Here is a 15,698-nt window from a genome sequence, read left to right on the forward strand (position 1 = left end):
AAAAATTTAACCGTTTTGCTGAAAATTCGTCTTTTCAGATTGAAAATTCAAGTATCTTTCTAGAAAATTTACGTCTTGTTAAAAAATCATGTTTTAAATCAAACTAAAATCTTCTTTTAAAAGAAAATTAATACTTTTTTCACAAAATTTGTCCTTTTTATTTAAAGATTCATCTTTTTCAGTGGGAATTTCACCTTTCTTGAATAAAAATGTGATCATTTGGTTGAAAATTTAAGAATTTTGTTAAAAGTAATCCTTTAGGGTTAAAAATTCAATTCTTTTATTTGAAAATTTGTCTTTTCAATATAAAAAATTCATCTGCTTTAATAAAAAATGTACCTTTATTGAATGAAATTGTAATCATTTGGTTGAAAATTCAAAAAATGTCGTGAAAAGTCATACTTTTTGGTTTAAAATTCAACGGTTTTGTTGAAAATTAGTATTTTTTTACAGAAAATTCAAGCATCTTCGTAGAAAATTTACTTCTTGTTAAAAATCAGATTTTTATGTTGAAAAGTCAAACTAAAATCTTCTTTGGATGAAAATTTAACTATTTTGTTGAATATTCTACAACTTTGTTGAAATGTCACCATTTTTTATTAAAATTTAACTGGTTGTTGTTGAAAACTCAAATTGTTTTGTTTAATTTGATTTGTTGATTGTAAAATTCGTCTGTTTTGGTAGAAATTTAATCTTTCTTGAATAAAAAATACAACAGTTTGGTGGAAAATTAATCTTCTTTGTTTGAGGATTCAACTAAGTATTTTATTTTTAAATTTTGTTTGTACAACTTTGTTAAGAATTCATTTTTACTATAAAGATTCATATTTTTAAATAACAACTATTGCAATTTTTTATGACAATTCATCTTTTCGGGTTGAAAATTTAATTATTTGATTAAAAATTTAATTATTTTCTTGAAAATTCAAGTATTTTGTTAAAAAGTCATATTTTTCTTGTTGAAAATATATAAATGAATTCGAAAATTCGAAATACAAAATTTGTCAACGAAAAATCAGAGAATTTAAAAAAGGAATTTTGACCAAATATCTGAATTTTTTTACAAAAAACAAAAGACAAATTTCTAACGTAAGAGATGAACTTCCAACCAAATAATTAAATTTTCAACAAAACCGGTGAATTATTAATTAAGAAGATTAAATTTCTATAAAAAAATATAAATTTTCAACAAAAAATGGAATAATAAAATTTTGAATTGAAAAAAATTCAATTTAATAGTTAAATTTTGAATGATGAAATTAATTTTAAACTGAAATAATGAATCTTCAACCAAAAAGATGAATTCTTAACCCAAAAGTTGAATATTTTACACAAAAAAGACACATTTTTAACTAAATAGAGGAATTTTCAACAAAATAGTTAGATTTTCAACAAAGTATTAACAAGTATCTTTCTAGAAAATTTACGTCTTGTTAAAAAATCATGTTGTAAGTCAAACTAAAATCTTCTTTTAAAAGAAAATTAATATTTTTTTCACAAAATTTGTCTTTTTTATTTAAAGATTCACCTCTTTCAGTGGAAACTTCTCCTTTCTTGAATAAAAATCTAACCATTTGGTTAAAAATTTAAGAATTTTGTTCAACCGACTTTTTAACAAAATATTGAATCCTTAAGCAAAGAAGATTAATTTCCATCGAAAAATTTGCATTCTGATCAAAAAAATATAAAAATTACTACTAAAATAGATGAAGTTTTAAATCAAGTAGGCAAATTTTCAACAAAAGAAATAGAATTTTTATCAAAAAAAGATTAAATGGATACTAAAATAGATAGATTTTTAAATTACTTTTTAATTAGAAAATGTATCTATTTTCTTTGAAATTTCATATTTTTTGATAAAAATGCAACTAATTGGTGGATAAGTCAACAATTTTGTTGAGAGTGCCCCTTTTTTGTTGAAAATTCAAGTGTCTTCGTACCAAATTTACTTCTTGTTTAAAACTCATATTTTGATGTCGAAAATTTAAACTAAAACCTTCTTCGGAGAAAAATTCAAATTTTGTTTTGAACATTTTTGTTTTTTATTACAAAATTCATCTGTTTTAGTAGAATGTCATTCTTTCTTGGATGAAAATGTAATCATTTGGTTGAAAATTCAACAATTTTTTCAAAAAGTTATCCTTTTTAGATAAAAAATTAATTTTTTTCTTGTCGAAAATTTGTCATTTTTATATTCAATATTTTGTTAAAAAGTCATCCTTCTTGGGTGAAAAATCAACTGTTTTTTTTTTTTTTTTAATGTAACTATTTCTTAGAAAATAAACTTGTTCAGATTCATATTTTTTCGTTAAAAACGCAACTAAATTTGGTTAGAAAATAATTAAATGATTTTTTTTTAATTCTTTTTTTTTAATTTAAAAATTCATCTATTTTAATAAAAGTCTTATATTTATTGGATAAAAATGTAATTATTTTGTGAAAAGTCATACTCTTTGGTTAAAATTTAACTATTTCATTAAAAATTTGTATTTTTTGAAAGAAAATTCAAGCATTTTCGTAGAAAATCGAGTTCTTGTTTAAAACTCAGATTTTTATTTGGCTGAAAAATAAAATTAAAAAAAAAATTGGTAGAAATTTCATCTTTTTTTTTGATAAAATGCAACTATTTGGTCGAAAAATCAAAAATGCTGTTAAGAAATCTCCTTTTTCGTTGAAAATCTAAATATTTTCGTAGCAAATTTATTTCTTGTTGAAAACTCATACTTTGTTGTTGAAAAGTCCAACTAACATATTTTTTGGATGAAAATTCAATCTTTTTTTGTCGGAAATTTTCTTTAAAAAAATACAAATTTTTAATGAAACAGTTAAATTTTAATCAAAGAGTATGACTTTTCAAAAAATAATTACATTTTTATCCAATAAAGACACAATTTTTACAAAATAAATGAATTTTTAAATTAAAAATGCAATTTTTCGAAAAAAATAATTTAATTATCAGCTAAAAAAATTCAGTTGCGTTTTCAACGCAAAAATAGGAATCTAAACAAGTTAATTTTCTACGAAATAGTTGCATTTTCCTAGATAAAAATGTAATCATTTGATTGGAAATTCATCAGTTTCTTTAACAAATCATCCTTTCTCGTCACAAAAACAACTTTTTCGTTAAAAATTTGTATTTTTTTATTAAAAATTCAAGTATCTTCTTGGAAAATTGACTTTTTTATTTAGAAAATTCATCTGTTTTAGTAGAAATTTCATCTTTTTATGATAAAAATGCCAATTTTTGGATAAAAATTAATCTTTTTTGCTTCAGGCTAATGGTTTAAATTAATATTTTGGCGTTGAAAACTCAACTAAATTTTTTTTTAGCTAAAAATTAAATGATTTTTTTTGTTGATAATTTGTCTTTTTAGTTTAAAAATTCATCTATTTTAGTAAAAATTAGGAGTGAATGAAAAATTTCTTGGGTGAAAATGTAATCGTTTGTTTAAATATTCAACATTTTTTTTAAAAAGTCGTCCTTTCTGGTTTTTTTTTAACAAGAAGTAAATTTTCTACGAAGCCACTTGAGTTTTCAACCAAAATTTTCTTTTTTCTTAACAAAATTGTAGATTTTGCCCCCAAATAGTTGCAATTTATCCAAGATAGATGAAATTTTTACAAAAATAAACGAATTTTTAAATTAAAAATACAAATTTTCGAAAAAAATAATTTAATTATTAGCTAAAAAAATTTAGTTGAGTTTTCAACGCCAAAATATGAATTTAAACAACTAAATTTTCTACAAAATTGTTGAATTTTCAAAAAAACAGTTGAATTTTCAACTAAAAAAGATGACTTTTTAACAATTTTCCACAAAGATTCTTCTATTTTTAACAAAAAAAAAAACACCAATTTTTAACCAGAAAATATGATTTTTCGAAAAAATTGTTGAATTTTCAACCAAGAAAAATGACGTTTTAACTTTAACTGACTTTCTTCCAAAAATTTGCATTTTTATCCAAGAAAGAAATTTTTTTTCTAAAATAGATGAATTTTTAAATTAAAAATGCCAATTTTCGAAAAAATAATTTATTTATTGGCTAAAAAAATTTTAGTTGAGTTTTTAATAAAACATTGAATCCTTAAGCAAATAAGGTTAATATTGATCCAAAAAGTTGTATTTTTATCCAAGAAAGATGAAATTTCTACTAAAACAGATAAATTTTCTGGATAAAAATATAAATTTTCGACGAAAGAATTGAATTTTCATTTTAAAAAAATGTTGGTTGGACTTTTCATCACCAAAATCTAACTTGTAAACAAGAAGTAAATTTTCTAAGAAGAAACTCGAATCTTCAACCAAAAAGGAGGACTCTAACAAAATTGTAGATTTTTCTCCCAAATAGTTGCATTTTATCCAAGATAGATGAAATTTTTACAAAAATAAACAAATTTTTAAATTAAAAATACAAATTTTCGAAAAAAATAATTTAATTATTGGCTCAAAAAATTTATTTGAGTTTTCAACGTCAAAATATGAATTTAAACAAGTATTACTTTAAAGCAACATTTTTAAATTTTCAACAATTTATAAAATTTAGAACTAAAAAAAATAATCTTCAGGAGAAAACCACTGTAACTAATTTTTTTTTCATTCCAAATTTTCTGGTTATCACACTTATCCCTATTGCCCTTAAATTAATTTTTACACATAAAAAAGACATCGCTGAAAAGATCCGAGAGTGAAAATATATATATTTTAATTAAACGGACATTTAATTACACCAGTCCAATTTCTTTGAATACGAACTCCATACGTGTTTTTAACTATAACAACCACTGATACACAAATCTTGGTTTATTTTTGCATATTCTTTAAATATGCAACATTATTTATTATATATTGAATCAAATAAAAACCGGCATTTATTGTAAAATGTATTTGGAAAGACGCCCGTAGGAAAAGTCGGAAAATGAGAAAACTAACCTCCAAACTATTGAAAATCTCTGCTACGATTGCAAATTTTCTTCACAAATACTGTTGATTTTCATAAAATATGCACATAACGAGGCTGATTATTTTCTGTTTTTTGAGCAATTTTATTTCGCTGTTACAGGTGGACATTCCTGGTTGTTTTTATCGTTTTTCTGCAAACAAAAAATCACTAACAGAAAGAGCTGAGTCTGACAGTTATCGATAGTTGTGATATCGATATTATCGAAAATACCAATTGGGCCAATTTTCGCATAAATATGATTTTATTTGGTGAAATATTGTTACTTTATTTATAAAATAAGGACGATAAATACTCGAAAGTGAATTGTGTTTTTATTTAGCCATTCAAAAATAGAATACAGAAGTTTTTATCATTTAATGTGTGTTTATTAGATTTTATTTTGACCTTAGTAGTCATGTGAGTGACAGTTCACCGGATTGCCTGTATTTTGTAAACAAAGATAATTGGACTTATTATATGTGAATTCAGTGAAAATGTCATCTTCCGAGTTTTATAATCTTTTACATGGCAGTACATTTAAACCAAAAATTACTCCTGTACCAAAAATGCCGGAAATTTTAGAAAATGCAGAAACTAACCCGCTTTGTGATTTTCGCATTGAAAAGGTTTTATAACTCGTTTTAAATATTTTACATTTATTATTTTCATTATTAAAATGTAAGAAATTTTATTCAGACCAAATTAAAATGTTACCCCCTCTTTATCTTTTATATTCTTCGGTTTTTAAAATAATTATATTATTATATATTTTAAAACGCTATTAAAAGTTCGTATTTTTTAATAAAGATTCAACTCAGAAATTCATTTATTTTATTGATAATTACTTTTTTTTTAGAAAATTTATTTTTTGTTCAAAAATAGATATTTTTGATTGAAAATTCTTTTCTTCGGTTGAAAGTTTAACTATTTTTTTAAAAATTGGATTCTTCAGCTGAAAATTTAACAATTTTATTTTTGGTTGAAAATCTATAATTTTGTTGTTAAAATTTCAAAAAGTATTATTAAAATTCAATAAGTATAAATTCCAAAGTATTTTTATATTTTTTCTTCATTTGTTGCTAGTATAAATTATTTTATATTATATATATTTGTATACCTTTACCAAATTTCGAAAAACCAGTTATATATTTAATTTTTTAAATTTTTGTTTGAAAATTTATATTTTTGGATTTAAAATTCAACAATTTCAATAAAATACCAAAATTAAGAATTAAAATTGAAAATTAAATTTACATTCTGTAACCAAAGAACAAATAAATAAGTATTATCAGTTTGTATTTAAAGTCACACAAATATAATGTTGCTAAGATTATTAGAAAAATTTTTAAAAAATTCTTGAAGATTCAAAATGTGTCGAAAAAACTGAAGAGAATTTAGACCAATTTTTTTTTTTTGTTTTACACCATTTTACAGAATATTTGAAAAATATGGAGTTAGTTTAAAAGATATTTAGCATTTTTAGAAGTGAAGAAGAAATTAAAAAATATTCCATAAATTTTCGGAAATCTTTTCAGGTTTTCAAATATTTTTAACCACTTCAAAGCATCAAAAATAATAATAAATAATAATTTTGAATTTTCTTTAAAAATTAATTTTTCAAAAAAAAAAATTTCAAATTGTGCAAGGAATCTTCACAAAATGTACTTATTATCTTGATACCTTCTAAAATATGAATACCTTCTAAAATAATTAAAATTTTTCTTATATTAAAAAAAAAATCGGCATACTTAGAAAAATTCCTGAAAGTCTTTTTAGTTGTTTTTAAATATGTTCTTACCATTTTTTTTTTGAAATAAAAAACCATTAAAAATTTGTGTAGGATTTATAAAAAAAATTTGAATTTTTTTGAAGCCTTCTTAAATTTTTCGAAATATTTACAAGTTATACATTATTTCTTAATAATTTCCAAATTTCTAAAGATCTCTTAAACTTTCTCAATTTTTTACAAATTTTGTGATCTTTTAAAATTGAAATTAAAAAAAAATGTATTCTACTCGTTTTCCAAACTGTACTAACTTATTTAAAATTGTTTTAAATCTTCTTATATCTCCTCTTAAATTCAAATTTCGAAAAAAAATTAAAATGTTGTCAATAATCTTAAGAACATTTTCTCAGTTCACTTGTGGCCTTTCAAAAGTCTTAAACAGCTTCTAAATTTTTTTGTTGGAAATCTTCAAAAATCTACATTTTATTTGAATTTTCGAAAAATATTATAAAGATTGATATTATTTTTAATTCTTTGACAAAATTTTAAATATCTCTCAAGCTTACTAAAATTGAATGAAATAATTTGAAATGATTTCAATCCTTTTTCAAATTTCAGTTAAAGCTTCATTTTCAAAATAAAAAATAATTTGAAATTTGACAATTTTGGAAAGAATCTTAAAAAAATTGCATTTTTTTATATCTTTCAAAATTTTCCAAAATCGAAATTTATACATTATTTTATAATTTTTTCAAAATATCTAAGTACCTCTTAAACTTACTCCATTTTTTTTTAATTTTGTAAATTTAAGAAATTTTATTCAGGCTAAATCAAAATTTAACCTCCTCTTTATCTTTGTATTCTCCGTTTTTGAAAATAATTATATTATTATATATATTTTAAGAAACTCTTACAAATTTGTATTTTTTAATAAAGATAAAACTTAGACGAAAATTCTTGTTTTCGGCTAAATTTTGGATTGAAAATGTATACTCTTTAGTTGAAAATTCAAGTATTTGGTGTAAAATTCGTCTTTGTGATAAGAAAATTAATCATTTTTCTGAAAAATTCATGTTTTTAGTTAAATATTAATTTATTTTATTGATAATTAATTTTTTGGCAAACAATTAATCTTTTTGTTTTAAAATGTATCTTTTTGGTTGAAATTTCATTGTTTTGATTAAAGGTTCATCATTTTAGTTGAAAATTCATTTGATTGGTTTGAAATTTAACCATTTTTTGAACTGGTTTCTTTAGCTGAAAATTTAACTATTTCATTTTTGGTTGAAAATCCATATTTTTGTTGTTGTTAAAAATTCAAATATTTCATTCAAAATTCATACCGTTTTTTAAATATTTTTGTGTGTGTAGAAAATCAACCGTCCTGGTTGAAAATTGTTCTTTTTGGGTGGAACATTAATTTCTTTGTTTGAAAATTGAATAAAATATTCATCATTTTAGAAGTAAATGGAACTATTTTGTTGATAGTTTCTTTTTCGTTAAAAATGTATTCAATTACTGATAATAACCAATGTTCCATTCATGGTTAAAAAATTGTCTTTTCCAGTAGAAAATTCATATAATCAGTCTAAAATTTATTTATTTTGTTAAAAATTTAACTATTTTCTTGAATTTTTTTTCTGATTAAAAATTTATTTGATGAAAAATGGCAAAAGTTGAAAATGTTAAAATAACCATTGCACCTTCCAACATAATAATTTTTTACATGGCAGTATATTTAAAAAAAATGCAAGGAATCTCCGAAAATGCAGAAACTGCCCCGCTTTGTGATTTTCACATTGATAAGGCTTTATATTTCGTTTTGTATATTTTTGATTTAATATTATTATTTGTATCCTTAAAAATTAAGAAATTTAACTCACACTTAATTAACAATTATTTGGTAATTAATTATTTTATTTTTTTTTTAGTCGAAAATTAAAAAATGTGCTTGTTGAAAACTCTTTTTTTGATATGTTAAAAATGCATTTTCTTACTGATAATAGTAATTGTTTTATTTTTGGTTTGAAATGAATATTTTTTATTGAAAATTCATGAATTTTGTTAAAAAATTATTTTTTATAGAAAATTGATCTTTTTGGTTAAAAATTCATCTGCCTTTTCCAAAATTGATTTCTTTGCTTGAAAATGTTAATATTTGGTTAAAAATTCGTTTTTACTTGGTACAATATTAATTTTTCAACTGAAAATTTAAATATTTCATTTTTTCTTAAAAATTTATCTTCTTTGGTTAGAAATTTAACTATTTCATTGAAAATATATTGTTTTGATTAAATACTCATAATTTTAGTAAAAAATTTGATGTTTTTTGAGTTAAGATTTTTTTTGTGGTTAAAAAATAATTTTTTACTGATAATGAGAACTATTTCAGTTTTAATTGAATTTTGTTTACATAAAAATTCATGTATTTTTTAAATTCATTATTTTTGTTCAAAATTCATTTCTTTGATCAAAAATTTCATTATTTTCAAAGGAAAGTTTTTTTTTTTTTGGTTGATAATTAATTTTATAATTGAAAATGTAACTATTCAATTTTTGGTTGAAAATTTATATTGATCAGCTTAAAATGCAACTAATTTGTTGAAAATTGATTTATTTGGTTAACAAATTATTTATTCGATTAAAAATCCATTAATTTCATTAAAATTTCAACTTTGTTTTGCATATTCCTTTTTTTTGTTAGAAATTAATTTTATTAATGACAGTAATAACTATTCCTTTTTGGTTGAAAAGGTATCCTCCCCACTTCAAAATTCATGTATTCTGTGAAAAACGGTTATTTTTTTTATAGACAACTTGAAAATAAGTTGAATATTCAACATTTTGGATGACATTTTTAAAAATTAAAAATTCAATGAAATGGTTAAAAGTTAAAATAAATTATTAAAAATTAAGTTTTTGGTTGAAGCTTCGACATTTTTAATAAAAAGTTGATTTTTCTGTTTAAAAAATGAACTTTTTTGTTGAAGATTAATTAATTCTTCAACATGTTTTTTCTCCTCTTTTTATTTAAAAATTTTAAATGCTTTGGTCGAAAATGCAACTACTTGTTTGAAAATTGAACTACTTTGTTAATAATTAATATTTTTGGTTAAAGATTTATAATTTTTATTTAGAATTCATACCTTTAGTTAAAAATTAAACCCTTTTTGTTTAAAATTAATTTTTCTTTGGTTCGAAACTAAATTTTTTGAATAAAAATTGATTTATTCTATTTTTGTTCAAAGTTGATCTTTTTATTTCCCTATTTGATTACAAAATCATGTATTTCGTTAAAAAATCGTCTTTGGTGGAATTCAATTATTTTTCATTTAAAATTAAAATATTTTTCCGGAAAAGTATGAACTTTTACATTTTTCTTGAGGAATGAAAATTTTTTTGATTAAAAATTAAACTACTCGATTGATAGTTGAAATAATTTGTGAGCAATTCATTTTTTACTTTAAGATTTAATTGTTTTGATTGAAGATTCCTCTTTTTCTTGGTTAAAAATTGATTTTTTAAATTGAAAATGCCATAACTTTAAGTTGTAATATATGTGAATTTACTATTTTTTTCAGTAAATTTTTAGTAAAATATAATTTTTAAGAAAAAATAATTTCATTATTTTAAACGAAAATTCTTATTTACGTTTTTGTCTAAATTTATTATCAATTATCAAATATTATTATTGCAAATAATTGTTATGAAGTTTATATTATTTTCACCCATACTTTTTTTTCAATGTACCATTAAAAATAAAATAATTATAATAGGTTAGATCACGAAGGCTTCATAAAGTTTTCGAAGAGTCAGCGGAAAAGGCAAAAATCGTCTACTTTAAGAATAAAGAACATCAAAAACCACATTACGAATGCATTCTAGAAAAACCTCAAGATTATTATATTTCGAAAATGAAAGAATATGCAGACCAACTTCCAACGACTGGTCTCCTTCCTGTAATTAAAAAATTTCAGATTAAAAAAAAAAAGAATTCTAGGGAGCGGATTACAGCCACTGCGAATTTAGCTGGTGAACACAGCTCGGCTCTCACATTGCGGAGAACCGTCGGTTCGGAAGGGAGGGGCGTGGTTGCTTAGCAACGCGTGTGCCCGGCGTGCGCGCGCACGTTTACCACTGGTCTAAATGGGCATCTCCGCATATGAGTGCCGGGAATTTCCGCATGTGACTTTAATCCGCTCCCTGAATGAATTTAAAAGTTAATTTTTGAAAATGTCCAATCTTCAGGAATGGGAAGAAGATATCAAAAGGCTAATACCGGAGGATTTGAGAACGAAGTATCACGAAATCTTTGAAAAACAAATGGAAGAAACGAGAGAGCGTTATTATCAGGATTTACATAAATTGGGAAAACGACAAATTTTAAGCATGGAATGCGGCAGTGATTTATCAGATCCACATTTTAAATTGCCGGGACGCACAGAAAACAGGAATAAATTCTTGAGAAATCGAGAGCGAATAGCAAAAAAATACTTTCTTTCTCATAAATTAATTAGAAACATAGTGAGCAAAGCAGAAGTTCTTCCCGAGTTGCTGTGCAATTTTGAAAAATATCGAGATCTCAGCTTTCTGGAATTACCAAAGTATTTATATATTTTTTCTTCATTTGTAACAAGTATAAATTATTTTATACACATTTATAACAATACCAAATTTCGGAAAACTACTTATATATTGTTTTAAATTTTTAAACCGAAAATTAAATTATTCCATTTTTGTTTCAAAATTTATATTTTCAAATTTAAAATTCAACAATTTTATTAAAAAAACCAACATTAAGAATTAAAATTAAAAATTAAATAGAAGCTAAAATTGCATTTTTTGGCCCGAGAAAAAGAAATGAGGAATATCATTTTGTATTTAAAGTTACACAAATATAATTTTTCTAAGATTATATAGGCAATTTAAAAATATTATTGAAGACTTAAAAAGTGTCGAAAACAATAAAGAAATTTTAGACCATTTTTTTTATTTCACACGATTTTACCAATTTTTATAAATTCTTATAAATCTTTTGGAATGATTTTAAATAATTTTGGATTTTCTTTAAACATCAATTTTTCAAAACAAAAAATCATTTCAAATTTTCTAAGGAATCATAAGGAAATTTTCTTATTTTCTTGATACCGCTCAAAATTCTTAAAGACACTTTTAAATACCTTCTAAAATGATTAAAATTTTTCCTATATTTAAACAAAATTCTGCATACTTAAATAAATTGCCTTAAAATCTTCCGGGTTATTTTTGTACAATTTTTATCATCTTTTCAGTTCTCTTCAAACAGTTTCTTACAATTTTTTATTAAAAATAAAAAACGAATTAAAATTGCGTAGAATTATTGGAAAAGAGTTCTATTTTTGTTGAAACCTTTTAAAATTTTCGAAATTTTGGAAAGATATAGATTATTTTTTTAAACTTTCAAAATTTTTAAATATCTCTAAAGTTTCTCAATTTTTTTTAAAAATTTTGTGGTCTTGCAAAATTAAAATTAAAAAAGTTTATTTTACTCTTTTTCCAAACTGTAATAACTTATTTGAAATGTTTTTTAAATGTTTACAAAATTTATAAATATCTCTTAAGATTACTTCGTTTTTTTCTTAATATTGTAATCTTGCAAAGTTAAAAAATTTGGATTTAATTTCTTTCACACTCTTTATCGAAATTTTATGAAATGATTTGAATCCTGGTTTTAATTTTTGAAATATTTTCCAATTTTGAATTATTTGTACGTCTTTTAAAACTTATAAACCTTCTAAATACCTTTGATAATAATTACAAATTAGCCTATTATTAAAAAAATTCTGCATAATTAAAAAATGGCCTTCAAATATTTCCGATTCCTTTTTCGTGTATTTTGAAAATATTTGGAAATTCTTAGGAAATTTTAAAATTAAATTATTTATTGAATACAAAAAACTATTAAAAACTTTTTAAGGAAGCCTAAAAAATTGCATTGCCTTAAAATCTGTTAAAATTGTCCGAAATAAAAATTTATACATTATTTTATAATCTTTTCAAAATTTCTAAATATCTCTTAAACATACTCCATTTTTTTTAATTTTGTAAATTTGCAAATTCACAAAAATTCACTTTAAAATTTTCTAATCTTTTTTAAATCTCTAATAAGTCATTTAAAATATTTTAAAATCTTTTTGTAATTTCTTTTCAAACTCATATTTTAAAATAGAAAATCATAAAAATTTTTCTCAAGTATCTTGAGAATTTTTTTTTGGTTCACTTGAAACCTTTCAGTATCCTTAAAAAGCTTTTAAATTTTTGGCTTCAAATCTTTGAAATTCTACATTTCATTTTAGTTTTTTGAAATTTTTTTTAAGATTGATGTTATTTTTAAATGTTTAAAAAAAGTCTAAATATCTCCTAAGCTGAATCGAAGTTCCGTTAAATTTCGTAGTGCTGCAAAATTGAAAAATTTGGCTTAAAGTCTGCTACTCTTTTTGAAATTTTAGAAAATAATTAGAAATGTTCTCAATATTTTACAATTTTCTCTTAAAATTAATTTTTTTTAACAAAAAATCACAACCATTTTTTCCAGGAATAATGAGAATTTTTTTGTCTTCTTGCAACTATTAAAAACTCTTAAAGAGCTTCTTTTTTTTAATTTTCAAAAATATATATTTAAAAAAATAATTTTCTGTATTTTTACAAGTTTTAAATAATTTTTTTATTTTTTCAAAGCTTCGAAATATCTTTTATACTTACTTACTTTTATTTAAATGTTATAATCCTGCAAAAATAAAAATTTTTGCTTTAAAATGTCCTACTCTTTTGGAAATATTTTACAATTTTCTTTTCAAATTAATTTTTCCAAACAAAAAATTATCCACAATTTTTCCAGCAATCTTAAGAATTTTGTTTTGTTTTCTTGAAACCCCTCGATCTTTTTAGAAAGCTTATTTTCTTGAAATCTTCAAAATTCTATATTTAAAAAATAATTTGCTATATTGTTATAAGTTTGAAAGTATTTTTATATCTTTTCAAAGTGTTTTAATTTCTCTTGTACTTACTTTTTTTAAATGTTGTAATCCTGCAAAATTGACAATTTTGCTTCAAAATTTTCTACTATTTTTAAAATGGTATGAAATCATTTGAAATTCTTTCAAATCTTTTACTGAACATTTATTCATAAAAATAAAATATTATTTGAAGTTTTCCCAGGAATCTTTCTTTTTTTTTTATTCAACATAATATTGTAAAGATATTTACAATTAAAATGTACTCTTTTATCTATAATATCTAAAAACATTTAGAAATAAATTTTCTCATGAAATAAAATTATTAATTTGGAAATTTAGATATACAAAATGGATGGTGCAGAAAATTAAAAATTTGTATTAGCAGTTAATTAAATTAATTTAAATAATATTTAATATAATTTTGTTGTTTTCGAAAATCTCCTTTTCTGAAATGATTAACTTTTTGACCATCACCCTTCTATATTAATTATTAATTTTCAGCTTTCAGGATTTAGTAGATGCAGATTTAAATAAAGGAGTCGCAATGATTACAAAATTATATTACAACAGTATTGTAAGACTTATTTCTCAACCTCGTTATCTGCACGATATACCAAAAAAAATCCTTCCTGATTTGTTAAATTGCGCATCAAGGCTTCTTGCTCTTCAGATTATTTTTCTGTTAATCAAAACGATTGAACATTTGCTTGATGTTGTAAATGATTCCTTGCGGATTCCAGTTTTATCAGTAAAATTCCATTTTTTAATTTTTTTATAGTAGATTCCTAAGAATATTTTTGTTGATGAGCAAGGGCGTTTTGAAATATAAATTCCTACCTTACCGACATCGAAATCATTCTACTGCTGAAGTGGTTCGTGTCTAGGACAAGAACATTCTAGAAACTTAGCTCGGACGCGAACCACTTTAACTGTGGAAAAGTGTTCTAAAGAATTTGAAAAATCGTATTTTATATCTTTATCAAGAAGAATTATATCATTTAAATTCCGTAGGAAAATTTATCGCTTAAAATTGGAAAGGGCGCTATATTGAAATGATAAAAGAAGTCACAGTAATGGAAAACATATTTCTAAATTCTTTTTGGCATAAAAGATAAAACCAACCAAACATCTAAAAGATTAAAAATGTTAATAAGAAAAAAAATGTCTCTAAATATATTTTAAACACCTTTTAGTTTTCAAATTTTTAACCAAAGAAATGAATTTTTAACTAAAATAATGAATCTTCAACCAAAAATATACATTTTTAACCAAATAGTCAGTTAAATGTTCAACACAATAGATTAATTTTCTACCAAGAAAGACTCATTTTCAACAAATTAAATGCATTTTATTCTAAAAAAGGTTAACTTTGACCAAAATTACAATAGTCAAAATGTTAGAAAAAAATGTTCAAGCAAAAAATTTAATTTTTAACAAAATAGTTGTTTTCATTAAAGAAGCCATGATATTTTACACAAAAATAGAATTAAATTTTCAGTTAAAATAATCCATTTTCAAACAAAAAAATGAATTTGCAACAAAAGAATTAAATTTTATACCCAAAAGATGACTTTTTTACAAAAAATGTATATTTTCAATAAAAAATATAAATGTTTAAATAAAGAAAGATACATTGATAAACCAAAAATAGAATAGTTCAATTTGCAGTTAGAAAAGTATAAAAGATTCAGCAAAAGTTAAATAATTTTCAACTAAAAACATAAAATTTCAAACAAAAATTGAATGGTTACAGTCTGTTATAAAAAATTAGAATGAAAAAGAAATGAAATTTCAGCCAAAAAAGTTAGTTTTCAATTACAATGATGAATTTTCAACCTAAAAGATCAATTTTTTATAAAAAAAAAAAACGAATTTTCAACTAAATATTTTTTTTCTACAAAAGAAATGATTTTTTAACAAAACAAAAAAATAGTTACATTTCTTATAAAACAGATAATCTTTTATAGAAAAATATTACATTTTTACTAGAAAAGGTAAACTTTTCACAGACAATGGAATAGTTACATCAGCAGTTAG

The 15,698-nt window shown here is 22.1% G+C and overlaps 2 protein-coding genes across 2 annotated transcripts in view; one reads left to right on the forward strand and one right to left on the reverse strand.

Annotated features, from left to right (window-relative positions):
- LOC117167512 (zinc finger protein 708-like) overlaps positions 1-5,127 on the reverse strand; it is a 25,636-nt gene extending 20,509 nt beyond the window's left edge. The window contains exon 1 of the mRNA XM_033352511.1: positions 4,931-5,127. The gene's annotated coding sequence lies outside the window, so the exon portion shown is untranslated. The remainder of the gene's footprint in view (positions 1-4,930) is intronic.
- Positions 5,128-10,580: 5,453 nt separating this feature from the next.
- The window catches only part of LOC117183072 (dynein heavy chain 7, axonemal), a 68,045-nt gene continuing 62,927 nt past the window's right edge, over positions 10,581-15,698 (forward strand). The window contains exons 1-3 of the mRNA XM_033376228.1: positions 10,581-10,625; positions 10,915-11,270; positions 14,163-14,409. Of these exons, the coding sequence (XP_033232119.1) occupies positions 10,581-10,625; positions 10,915-11,270; positions 14,163-14,409 (648 nt within the window). The remainder of the gene's footprint in view (positions 10,626-10,914; positions 11,271-14,162; positions 14,410-15,698) is intronic.

This window comes from Belonocnema kinseyi, chromosome 2, assembly GCF_010883055.1.
Source record: "Belonocnema kinseyi isolate 2016_QV_RU_SX_M_011 chromosome 2, B_treatae_v1, whole genome shotgun sequence".
In the NCBI taxonomy this organism is placed as follows: Eukaryota; Metazoa; Arthropoda; class Insecta; order Hymenoptera; family Cynipidae; genus Belonocnema; species Belonocnema kinseyi.